Source organism: Myxine glutinosa, chromosome 2 (assembly GCF_964187855.1).
Source record: "Myxine glutinosa chromosome 2, kmMyxGlut1.1, whole genome shotgun sequence".
NCBI lineage: Eukaryota > Metazoa > Chordata > Myxini > Myxiniformes > Myxinidae > Myxine > Myxine glutinosa.
In genome coordinates, this window is record NC_136262.1 from 64467848 (window position 1) to 64481298 (window position 13451).

The 13451-nt window shown below is 47.4% G+C and overlaps 1 protein-coding gene across 1 annotated transcript in view; it reads left to right on the top strand.

Moving 5' to 3' along the window:
* Positions 1-13451, top strand: part of DDX27 (DEAD-box helicase 27) — a 90174-nt gene that overhangs the window by 27216 nt on the left and 49507 nt on the right. Inside the window, exons 7-10 of the mRNA XM_078773383.1 lie at positions 7375-7480; positions 7637-7810; positions 8873-9023; positions 9185-9284. Coding sequence (XP_078629509.1) covers positions 7375-7480; positions 7637-7810; positions 8873-9023; positions 9185-9284 — 531 coding nt within the window. The remainder of the gene's footprint in view (positions 1-7374; positions 7481-7636; positions 7811-8872; positions 9024-9184; positions 9285-13451) is intronic.

Genomic DNA, 13451 nt, shown 5'->3' on the forward strand with positions numbered 1-13451 from the left:
TTCGCGCGCTTGGGATCGAGGAGGCATCCGGGCGTTGGTGAAGGGTCCCGTGTGAGTGGAAATGGCACGCGTGGGAGGAAAAAGTGTGCGTCGGCGAGTGGGTGTGTTATAAAGTGTGGGAGTGAAACCGAGTGCGAGCGAGAATGCACGTCGGGGTGTACGGAGTGTGACACGAGGAGTGAGTTGGTGGTGGAGCGGGTGCGAGAATGCACGCTTGGAATGGTCGAGGGTGTGCGAGGAAGCACACCTGAGTTAGTGGTAGCGTGGGTGTGGGAGAGCCCATGTGAGCGCGTTAGTGGGTGGATGCAAGAGTGCACGCCCATGGTGAGTGTTACGGAGGACGTAACGGAGGAGAGGTGTGGACCAAAGTGTGCGCAAGAGTGTGCGCGAGAGGTGTGGTGTGTAACAGGGAGAGCGTTGGTGGAATGTACGGACGGCGTTGGAACGCCGGGTTTGGTGAGGGTGAAAGGGGTAGCGTATGCGTGTGAGCATGCAGGTGAAGCATCGACGGTAACCGGGTTAGCGGTTAGGGCGACGGATAGCCGATGCGAGCACTCGGGGCGCGGGGTGCTTTGTTGGGTACGAGGCCCGGCGCGGGTCGATGCTGCGTCGCTTCTCTTCGAAGCGTCGTTGCCGATTCGGGCTTGGCCCCGCCCCGCACGGTCGAGTCCGGGCTTTGTCGGGCGAGGCGACCGGTCCGGTTCAAGGGCGAGTGGGAGGAGGCGGAACGGTGCCCCCTCGTGGGGATGGGGTTCCGACCGGGGGAGATTGAGCCATCGGGCCCAGGACCGCAAGGTGCCGCGCCGAGATGGTGCGTGGAACCTCGGCCCAACCAAACCACCTCCCTTGAACCGAAAGCCGGACGGATTCAACCTGCAGGTGACCAAACCACCCGAATTCATTGCTCGGCTTTACGAACCGAGTTTAATGATGTCACGACGCACCGAGGCTAGGATATAGTGGACTGTGATGATGGTGATAGTGATAGTGATAGTGATTTCATACGAAATTTATAATAGTGGGTAGAATTGGCAGTAAATGGAAAATTTTTGAATTGGTTGGAATTTGGACGAGCAAAATTGATAGTGGGACCTCCCCGATGTGGTGGGATGGCAACTCTGTCGTCCCTCACAGGGGGGGGCAAAGGAGCACTAGGTTTATGGGGTTTATGGCAGTGAAAACTAGCCCGGGTGGGTTAGGATATTGTGTGTAGGGATCTAGAAGAGATTGACATTAGGTAACGTTAAGGTTTAGTTAGTGACTGATACCTGTAGTGGGGACGCAGGTAGATTAGTATGGATGATAATGACGTGGGAGCGCAATAGTTTAAAGGGACGACTGGGAAGCGCAAGTTTCAGAGGGGAGTAGTTAGATGAGATGATGCCGTGTGTTTGAGGATTGAACAGGTGTGATTGCACAGGTGTGCAACTGAACAGGTGAATGGAGCAGTGTATGAGGGAGTAGTGGTGATTGCGTGTTGTGCTGACCAAATGGTCCAGGAAGAAAGGAGGGTGCAGGTGGCACCAGGTGTGAGGGCACAGGTGTGCAACAACAGGTGTATGTGGCTGTGTGGAATAAATGGAGTATTGGAATGGATGGTCGTGGAGTGAGTATGGTGGAAATTGTGGAGTGGAGTGGATGGTGCGAAGGTGTGAATGGGGGAAGAGTGGACCCCCATCACGGATACCCGGGGCGGGTAGTGTAAGTGTTAGGTAGAGGGTATAGGTAAATTGTGGTTGGATATTGGCATCTGTGGTGCGGGTGGAAGAATGGTGATTGAATGGGTGCATTAGTGTTGTGGAAATGGCTGGGCGTGTAGCCTGTTAGTGTGTGTAGTTGGTTGGGCGCTCCACCACTGTGAGGATGTCGGCCAGGTGAGGCCGCAGGTGGGCTCTGGGAGCCGGTAGTAGTTGTTGTGGATGGGGCCCGAGGATCCGGAGGACGGACCCGGGTAGCCCAGTGCCAGAGGGCACCGAGTGGGGTGACAGAGCCAGGAGGGGCTTTCCCCAGTTAGTTAGATTAGGGTGAGGAGCTAGGTAAGCTCGGGTGGCAACTGCAGTGGTGGAGGTGTGCAGGTGGGTAGACCTGCTGGAAGAGCTACACGTCGCAGCCCAGAAATTGTGCGAGGGCACCGGGAGATGAATCGGGGGAGTGAGACCCCAAATTGAGAAGCACCACAGTTTGGTCAATGGGAATTGGTTTTTAGAACCCATAGTGTAAGTTGGCCAATGGATTGGCAGGGAGAGACCCCGGGTAGTGTAAAGTGTGTTAAAATCATTTAGAGGATAGTTAGGATTAAGGATCTCCTCGCACCATCTGCATCCACTCACCTGAGGTGAAAGGAACTCCACACCATGCCATGTTTTGATTATTTTTTACTGTGCAAATGTTTGGATTGTGAGACGCATCATGACGTGGGTGTGACATTGTGCTTGATGTTCCATCTCTTCCTCTTTATGAGGATTGATGACGAATTGGGTGATGGCAAATTTTGGATAGTGGGATTGTGGAGACGAATTTGGTAGGGGAAATAAGGGGAAGACGTGACAGTAGCGACGGATTTGTAAAGGTGTAAATTGTTGTAAATATGGGGTAAGGGCAAGGGTAGTGTAGGTGACAGGGGGGGTGACGTACGGTAGGGACGAGTTTTTCTCACTTCGCTCTCCGTACGCACTTTACCCTGCATTGCCTTTATTGACGTGTACCCTTGTGACCTTACCCCTCGCTCATTTGCCTTCCCCCCTTTTGTCTCCCACTTGAGGACCTGTGCGCCATTGGGTGCTGAGGGGAGCGTGCGTGAGGTGGCCATTGTGCGCACGAGATTCCCAGAACCAGCATGCATTGCGTTGATGTACCACTTTATGGACCGCTGTTCTGCGGCCAAGTACCACTTGATGGACCCCAGGTTCTGGGGCAGGGCACCTCTGTTGGAGACCGGCCATAGTGGCCAGGGAATCTTGCTTGGCGGACCTCGGTAAGGCGGCACCTATGCCATACAGGTGGACCACCCTTAGTTGGCCCCTGAGGCCCTAAATAAAAATGGACACAAGTTGTGCTTTTTATTATTTCCAAGTAGGCCGCATGAAGCCAGAAGACGTCGGGAAGAACATCGGCCCAGCAGAGAAAGAGAAGACCACCACCAGTTGTTTTGTTGTGTTTATTATGAACCGTGGTGACTGTGCACCGAGTGGTGCTTTTGGTGCTTTTGGGTGCTTTGGTGGTATTGGTACTGGTGCATCGATGCAATGCGTGCTGTCTCCTCCCTCCCAACAGGAATTTCTTTTTCTTGTTCCCTAAAAAAACAAACAAAAAAAAAAAAACACAGGTCCTGGGTTGCGTTGTAAATAAGAAATAACGTTACTGTAAATAATGCTCCCCACCGTAAATGTATAGTTTGAGAATAATTCCGTAATTCGGTTAGCTGTGGGCTTGAGTCTGTTAGACAGGGTGCAATGCAATAGGGGGACATACTTATTTGTGTTTTAAGATTGTCACACTCAGGGTCAGGTTAATTGTAGAGGGAATTACACCTACGTGTCACACTAAGTTAAAGTTTTGTAGGCCCGAGGACGGGCCTGAAGAAAGGAGGGTGCAGTGTAACGAATTTGAGAAAGGTAACGGTTTTGAGAAGTGTAACAATTTTGGAGAAAGTGTAACGAATGTGAAAAGTATGGTTTTGTTGTGTGTAACACCCTCGTAATGTAAATAATGGTCGCAGCCGTCCTCCTAGTTAATTCCATGAAACTTACACACAGGCCACGATATATCTTTTTAAATAGTTTATTTCCTTATTCCATGTAGGCTAAATATGTGTTTCCCACTAGATTGACTGCATTGTATCAAACGAAATAAGCGTAGGCCCCTTTCAATTTCCCCAATCATCTCCGCTCTCCAAAGTTCCTTTCAAAAGCGGTGCGAGTGGTGTTCAATCCCGCAAGCCGCCATTGCCCATGTGCTCATCTCGGAGAAGAGGGGGGTAGGAGCCGCCAACTCACAGGCGTGGCACGTCGTCATGATCAAAGGAGGAATCGGACAGCCCTAACAGCCAACCAGCACCGCGGTTAGCGACCCGGTAGGCGTGCCCTCGCAGCCGGCGGCTTGATTCCGCCCCGAGTAATAAAAGCGACTGGAAGGGACTGCTTCAAGAGATGACCTAAGAGATGACATGAGCGAGGACATGAGAGATGAGCTGTGAGCTGTGAGCTGTGAGATGAGAGACGCTCCAAACCAAAAAGGAGAGATACTTGGAGAGGAAACAAGCCTTGGAGAGACGCGCTGAGAGGAGGGAGACGGCTCCACCAGAAGGAGAGGAGCAGGTGTGACCGAGCCAGCGCGTGATGTCCACAGCATCAGCAGCGTCGACGTGACCGAGGGTTTTCCCGCCAAAAACTCGAAGAATTGGGAGCTGCTACCTCCAGCCCTGCCGGTTGCAGGGACCTGACCCTGCCTCCCTCTCCAGCAACCCACCTCCGCCATTCTTGCCTGCAATTTCCCCCGTGTAAGTGTGAACGTCGTCTGTCTTGAATGTTGTCCTGGGGTTAAATAAATTGAATAATATAAGTTAACGATTCACTGTGTGACTGCTTCTTCCATCCATTGCTTGTGTGTGTATAATAAATCTGTTCTTCCTCCGTACTCTGTCTTCTTCTCTTTTCCTTCTCTTTCGGTCGCTTTAGAGGTTTCCAAATTGAATATCTGTGGTGCGATCTGGTCAACGTTGGGGGAGTCGGGCCAATCGGGGATCCTGTAACGGTCGCGGTTGGACCATCCGCTCGGCCCATCATAACATCTAAACCGCGATCCGTAACAATATGTATATAGTTACAGCAATCGATCCTTGGGGTTTGCGATGGGGAGCCTTGGTTCCACCAGTCCTGAGGTCACCAGGTGCGGATAACTTTGCGGCCCATGCAGGTTGCTAATTAATCAACCCGCAAGCCCCATTTAGTCTACCAATTTCCCCAGGGTCCTTCATCCAATTATTGTTTTACTGTGGATCACGTGGTTTTCTAACCAGGTCTTGCGCCCTCTCTATTCACTGTTCTTATATTTTAAGTCTTAATTGGATGCAGCCGAGCGAAAACTGTCATTGCACATTGGACATAGACTGGAGTCAATTAGTTGGGGTACAAAATCGCCCAGGCCAATACAAGATGCGGACTATTTGGCAACAACTAGGGTAGCAGAGTAGCTGTTCTTCAGCTACCTCGGGGAGTGACGTCCCTGCCATATGCGAGTCCTGGGCTCAGCTGGCTTCTGCTGACAGTACTTGGTATGGCCCCTGTTCCAGGGTAATGGATCCCCACTGCCTTGTTGGGGAAGCCTCTTTCGGCTAAGGCTATGAGAAGGACACTCAGTTATCAAACCACACCTTTAGGTCACCCTGGGCATCGCTACATCTTGGATAAATGTGCCCATGAAAGTCGGTGGTGGCCCCAATTTAAGCATCGCTGAACAGCATCTGCAGACAGCTGTGTCCACTTTGTAAGGGGGGAAGGGGAGGGGGAGGGTAAGGGGGGAAGGGGAGGAGGTAGGGTGTAGGGGGAAGGGAGGGGGTAGGGGGAAGGGGAGGATGGAGGGGAGGGAGAGGGGGGAGTGGAAGGGGGGAGGGGGAGGGGAGGGGGAGGGGAGAGGGAGGTGGGGGAAGGGGAGGAGGAGGAGGGGAGAGGAGGAAGGGGGAGGGGGGAGGAGGGGGTAGGGTGGAGGGGGGGAATGGGAGGATGGAGGGGGGAGGGGGGGTAGGGGAGGTAACATTACATTACACACACACAAACTGTGTTTTATGTTCAATGGTCTGGCGGCGGGGATGGAACATCACGTGATCGCTCTGAGCGAATCAGCGCGCTGCTCTGCCACCGCCTCAGATTCCGTGTATAATATTCCTCGCTGAAAAAAAATCTACTTGAAACATGCTACTATCTGTGCTAAATCATGCTAAATGCTAATCATGCTAAAATCTATGCTACTTGCTGTGAGTTTATGGCGGCAAGGAACATCACGTGATCGCTCTGAGCAAATCAGCGCGCTGCTCTGCCACCGCCTCAGATTCCGTGTATAATATTCCTCGCTCAAAAAAAATATGGATCTAAAGATGAAAGAAAAAAAAAACCTATGTGGTGTGAATGGCAATGTTCCTCGTTGAAATGTGAAAAAAGGCAATCGCTTTTCGCTCTGAATTACGTGCGAACGCGTAACTGTGAGTTTATGGCGGCAAGGAACATCACGTGATCGCTCTGAGCGAATCAGCACGCTGCTCTGCCACCGCCTCAGATTCCGTGCATAATATTCCTCGCTGAAATGCGCTGAAGTAAAAATATGGTAAAAAAATATTATGAAATAATTTTTTTTAGGCCAGCCATGTTCTTCCCAGGCTCAATGGCCATGTCTATGCGAAATATCAAGCACGTGAGCCTCTCCGTTTAGGAGTCTATCGGTAACATTACACACACACACACACACACACACACACACACACACAAACTGTGTTTTATATATATAGATGATGGGGATGAGGGGGAGCATATGGTAAATCTCAAAGCACAAAAGCATTTCAATGTACAAGCAATCAGTTATGTTCTAGCAATCAATAATGTACAAGGTATTTGACAAAGCACATGTATGGACAAAGAGCAAAGTTATCCTGATGTATCTAGCTTATACTCCTTACTTATATCAACAATACAAGGGTGCCCATCAGACTCGTCATGTGGAAGGGTAGATGAGGAAAAAGAAGATAGAGTAGAGCGAGGCTTTGGTGACCCCTTTTTTTTCATCGAGCGAGGGCTGACGCACTTCCCATTTGTTGTGGTGAGTAGTAAATAGGAGGAATACTTATGTTAATGTGCATGCTGAAAAGGTGCAGGTGCAGTGCGAGAAGGAAAATGGAAAGAGGTGAATATCAGTAAGGTCACTCTGAAAAGCAGGGTTGATGGCTTTGCTTTGCTGAGCTCAATGGGATTCCAAAGTAGACGCCTGGAGAGAGAGAGAGAGAGACTGTGAGCGACAAATTTAGTGTGTGAGGTGATAATCGGCCTGGCATTCTTGCTAATGAATGCACCCTGCACTGCTCCTGGATCGCTCACTTACCCAGGGCTCCGTCCCACAAACTTCGTTCCACGGTTCTCTCCCCTCACTCCGTTTCACCAGCTAGGAAAACCTAGCTAATTTCACACAACACATATTTACCCATGAAATCAACTACACAGAAGGGAAGGGCTATCTGAACAATTACTACTGAAATAACTAACTCGGGACCTTTGTGTTGGTTGCCATTGCTTCGGAGGGTGCTGGTTTGCAGAATCACAACACACTTGGCACTTTGCTCCTGAGCCAAACTGGAGCTGTTGTTATTTAATTATTTTATTTTTATTGCAGGCAATTTCTGCCATGAACTTTCAGCAGCCAACACCTATCCAAAAGGCATGCATTCCCATTGGCTTAATGGGAAGGGACATTTGTGCTTGTGCTGCGACAGGGACCGGTATGTTACCTCTTCCTCTGTTCAGTCCCTATTCCCTCACCTGTTGGCTCCTGCTAGCTGATACGCTGACATTCTGCTCCTCCCCCTGTATTGCCGAAAATTGACACTTTGTCATTGTCTTCCTCCCCTTCCTTACCTCCTTCCTGCTATGCACAGGTAAAACTGCTGCGTTTATGCTGCCCGTCATTGAGCGGCTTGTTTACAAGCCTCGACAGGTGCCAGTGACGCGTGTACTCGTGCTGGTTCCAACGCGTGAGCTGGGTGTTCAGGTGCATTCAGTGACTCGGCACCTGGCTCAGTTCACAAGCACCCAAGCAACCTTGGCTGTTGGTATAAACTGTCACCTTCACCCCTTTGGTTCTTTTCCCAATGTTTTTGGAACATTTTTTATTTTGCATTTCTTAAGTAAACTCGAACTGCACTCTGTAGAGTGTATACCTCCACCAGGCTGAGCAGTTTGCGTTTTGTATTCCACTGATAGGCCGGATCTGCATCCGGACCTGAACCAAAATCTCATCAGCTTGGTCTTGTCACCGACCAAACTCATCCACCAAGTTTTGTCATAATCCGTCCACAAAGCTTTGAGATATCATTCTCTTTATCGTTTTTGGGCCAATAGCTCAATGGTGAAGAATCACATGAGAATTTAAAAAATATCGTACCTGTATCTTCAACAAAAAAATAATCAATTCCTCATTGTCACTCACCCAACCTATCCATGAAATTCGTCCAAGTCCGTCTATAACGTTTTGAGGTATCCTGCTCACAGATAAATAGACAAACAGAATGAGACAAAAAGCAGACAAAACAATGAGTGTTTTCATGGTAGTTACACCTTTTGTTATTAAGGAATACTACGAATCAACAAAAATAATCAATGCAAGATAGAAATACTCTTGTGATAAAAATTGGAATTTTTTCTCATTGCATGAGAGTGATGATAGCTTAACCTAATTTTGGCATAGGTGTGGCTTAACTTTCCTCCTGAAGATCTTTTTGCCTTTTGGACTGACATCACAGCTCAGAGCATGGCCTTGTCCCCCTTTGAGCTGTCTGGGGCCTGACAAAATACAGTCCTCATGGTGCTTCTCATGCAGGGCATTGCATCATTCAGTACAACTTCCTTGGAGATGTTTCTCTGGCTATCTCATTTGCTAGAAATTGTTGGTGGAATTCGGGGTCGGGGTTATTAGAGAGGGCCATCATATTAGTGGCATTACTACCTCAAAAAGGTATTTATGATATGTGAGAATGCATTACCACGTATTTATGATGCATGAGAATGTTTTGCCTGTTCTAGTTTTATACCACTGAATTTGTTGAGAATTGTACTTCTGCAGACTATGTTCACCCTGAAACTGAGCTGAGCATTTTGAACTGTCATCTTTCTAGGTGGGCTAGACATCAAGGCCCAGGAGGCAGCACTGCGTGCTGGCCCTGACGTTCTCATTGCCACACCTGGACGCCTCATAGATCACTTGCATAACTGCCCATCATTTGACCTGAGTAGCATCGAGATCCTAATTCTGGATGAGGCAGACAGGTACGAGGCACATTTCTTGCTTTTTCACTCTGTAAATGTTCTCAATTCTTCCTTGAGCGTTTGTTCTCAGTTCATCCTTCGTTATCCCACCTTGCAGTCCGATTCCTCCACGTTCCTTGATCCACTGTATTTTTCTCTCTGCCTCATTATGTGCTGTGCAGGATGTTGGATGAGTATTTTGAAGAGCAGATGAAAGAAATAATCCGGCTGTGTTCGATCCAACGTCAAACATTGCTTTTTTCTGCCACTATGACGGATGAGGTGAACTGATGCAGACCACAGCTATGAATTTCATGAGATTATGGTGAAGCAACCCAAAGAGAGGGCCATAAAGAGTAAAAACAAGACCGATAGTCTAACAAGGACGTAGCCGGGCTTGTTTGATACTTTAGTTGAAAAGGATAGTATCATCTGGATAGTATGACTTTATATTTTTTTTCAATAAAGTTCACATTCCTGTGCCACCTTCAGTCGAACGTCAGGCATTGACAACAGGTTCGTGAAGGACTTGGACAAAAAATGTACCCAGTATTGTTTGGTTAAACCAGTAATGGGAGTTTGACAAAACTTGGCATAAGTACAGCATATATTATGATGCTGACCTGATTAGATTTGGACGTCAAAGATCAGAGGTCATGTCAGGTAAAAATATGATACTTGAGAACAGCTGAATGAATTTATATTAAACTTGGTGCAAGTATGTATAATGATGTAATAATGTGGACGGAGGCATATCGTCCGATGTTGTCACGTCGAAAAGTTTAGTTCTAGTTTAAATATTCCTTAGCACACCTCTCATATTCCTTTTTATTTTGTTTAGTTAATGTCTTGACTATTCCCAGTTTATCGATACTATCAAAATGAAATTGTATCTTCGTTTGTTTTTATACTGTTCGGGTGGTTTACTTTGGGAATGCGTTTCTGAAAAGTACGACGAATATCGAAACGAGGTAAATAAGAACAGTTTTTCTCATAAGAATGAATGGACTAAGGGGGGAATTCGTTCCTCACGTCGCCATGCTATATTCTATTTCTCTTTTCACCCCATAGCCCATTTAATGGGCTAAGGGGTATTGTCGGGCGGGCGGGCATCCTGGCGTCCGTCAACTTTTGGTTTCCATCAATTTCAAGGAGAACGGCTTGTCCGATTAAATCCATTTTTGCAGTGTGTGTTGGGGTTGAGTAGAGGAAGTTTCCTTACGAAAATGGGCGCGCTGCGATTTTCAATATGTCCGCCACGGCAGCCATCTTGAAATTGGTTTCCGTCAATTTCGAGCAGAACGGCTTGTCCGATTAAATTCATTTTTGCAGTGTGTGTTGGGGTTGAGTAGAGGAAGGATGTCTTTCGAAAATTGGCGCGCTGCGATTTTCAATATGACCGCCACGGCACCCATCTTGAAATTGGTTTCAGTCAATTTCGAGCAGAACGACTTGTCCGATTAAATCCATTTTTGCAGTGTGTGTTGGGGTTGAGGCGAGGAAGGTTCATGGGTGCGAAATGGGTTAATGGGTTCATGGGCGAAAATTTCATTACTTGCAGTTCCTACTTGGTAAACAACTTCGCTTCAAATAACAAATTATCATCAATGCTTCCTTTCACCATGCATGGGCTGAGGGGTTACGCCCGCTTTGCGGTGCTATTTATTACTTATGGTATTACCCTTGTTTGGTTAATGAAAGTTGTTGTATTTAAGTACAGATATGTATAAATAAATAAAAATTCCTATACATATTTAAATAAAAATAAACCTCTTCCAGAAGCAGTATAACTACTTCAATGAACGTCGGTATTTTTTGGAGGCAAACTTAATGGCAACACCAATCACACGTTCACCAGCATGCAATTGATGAATAACATGTAATTTCACTTCAAAGTAACAAACACTCTTACAAGGCCTCTTAGCCAATCTACAGTACAGTACTTTTCCTTAAGTGTGAAGCAAAGTACAGTAGTTCTTTCCGCGATTTTGCAAATCTCCTGATTTGTTAGTTTACTAATATATTCTGGGGTGTTTTCAGTCTTGTTAGTTATGATCTTGTTAGTTAATTAATATCCCTGGTGTTGGGCTAGCGGCTAGGGTGCCGGCTTAGGATCCTAGGATCCTGGGTTCGAATCCCGGTCAATCGCTGAATTAACGCCAGGGGGGTTGACTCAGCCTGTCATCCTTCCGAGGTCGGCAAATTGAGTACCAGTTCACTGGTAATTCCCTGCTTGTCGTTAAAGGCGGCAAAAAGGATTGGCGTCAGGAAGGGCATCCGGCCGTAAAACATTGCTTCAAAAAGGGGACCGAAAAACAACAACAACCACAGTTCCCGAAAAAGGCCAACCCCCGCTTGCGGGGGAAAATGGCCTCTAAAGGTGGTTTTTTAGTTATGAAAATGCTCAAGAATAAAATGTATGGCTTTTAAAGCGACATAAGTGCGAGTTGAGGCAATGCAAATCGGATCGTGGTATTAATAAGGTGACGACGTTTTTGCGATCACCAACGTAAAAAGTGCTCGGATCGTGGTATTAATGACGTGACGACGTCTTTGCAATCATCAGAGTAAAAAGTGCTGATATTAATCAGGGTATTCCTTTGTTTGTTTCTTTACATATACTTCCAAAACTAAAAAAAAAAACTACTGAACAAAATCCAACCAAATTTTGCTTGTTGCCTAAGGGTAACACAAGTATGGTTTATTACGGTGTAGCATATCGAAGGGAGGGAGTTCACGGTAGGGAGAAAACCCCAATTCTCTATGCGAGTGTATTGCATGGTGCCCCTGGTGGTATCTGATATTACAAATCATCATCTTCGATGAAGTTGAAACAACTTTGATGTTGACAAACAACAACAAACAAACAACTTGCTGATTACTCCACTCTCTGCCGCTCCATTCCTCATCCCTCTGATCGGCAGTCTGCAGCCAGCCTCCTCACTCTCTGCAGACTGGACAAAATCACAGACTGGTCAAACAAATGGAACGTGTCTTTCAATCCCGATACATCTCACTCTCACACTAATTTTTTTTTTTTTTTTTTTGTATACAAGATCGAGGCTCGTGAAAGAGCGAACATTAATCACACAGAAAGACAAACCGACACATAAAACATATAACATCGGGAGCGGTAGACAAGATGGGGAGAGAGGGGGAAGGACACAAACACAACATTTGAGAGCAGGGACCGAGAGACATGGAGAGATCTGAGAGAGGGCGAGGGCTTTGGGGGGGGGGGGCATGGGAAGGGGGGGGGGGGTGGGAGAGGTATAACAGTGAAAACTATCTGGGGAAATGGGGGAGAAACACATGGTCGAAGAACGAACGAACGAATAAGAATGAATAAACGAATGAGAACAGAGAAGGAAATGTTTTTTTTTTGTTTTTTTTTTAGTTGAGATTTACACAAGGAAGTAGGCTATGGGGTGAAAAGACTGGGGAAACGGAGAACGAAAGTTATGGGATCACAAACGACGGACCGCTGAGAGAAAAACAAAGCCTCAAAGTTGTACACTGTACAAGGCCTCAAGACACGACACGAATTAACACGATTTTCAATACAGGTATGAAAGATTTGCACCGAAAATCTTCCTCGGGACACAATATACGTACACACACCATAAAATAAATACAGTTATAACGAAAATACAAATGGGAACAATTACTTAACTTCGATTTCAAATCGCTCGCGACGCGGCAAAGGCCTTGCTCGCGACGCGGCAAACAGACGATTAATTTATGAAAGATAAACACCGAGAAACTTCCAAGGTGCACACTATAACTTCACACACCGAAAGATAAATACCGTTTCGACAAAATACAATTGTATGCCTTTCCGAAAAGACCGTCTGAACAATCCTCCCATCTACTTTCTCAACAATCCTCTCCAATAAGTTCTGTCTCACAATCTGCCATGATCTTTCCTGGAAAAACCACATTTCCAAGCTGGCCTCCAAAGCCGGTCGCCGACTGGGCATCCTTCGTCGTGCGAAGTCCTTCCTTGGCACACCTGAGCTCCTCACCACATACAAATCTTTCATCTGCAGCTCAATGGAATACTGCTCCCCCCTCTTGGCTGGTGCTCCTGCCTCACACTTAGCTCAGCTTCACACTGTTGCAAACCAAAGCTTTCAGAATCATTGGAATCTCCCGCGATGAAGCTAACTCTGAGGGCCTTTCACTCACTCACCGCAGGCAGGTTGGTGGGCTTTCTGTCTTCTACCGACTCCTATCTGGCCTAGCCCCCCCCCCCCCACCCCCCCCCCAGCCCTGTCTGTGTTCTGTCCCCCAAATACTCCTACAGGTCGCACAGGATCTGCCAGCAACCCTCTTCTGGTGAAACTGCCAAAATCTAGGCTCTCTGCTCACCTTCACTCTTTCATTCAATGAACATCACTCCCTCCCCCCCCCCCCCCCCACACACCCCTTCCCACTCCTCTTCCCCCC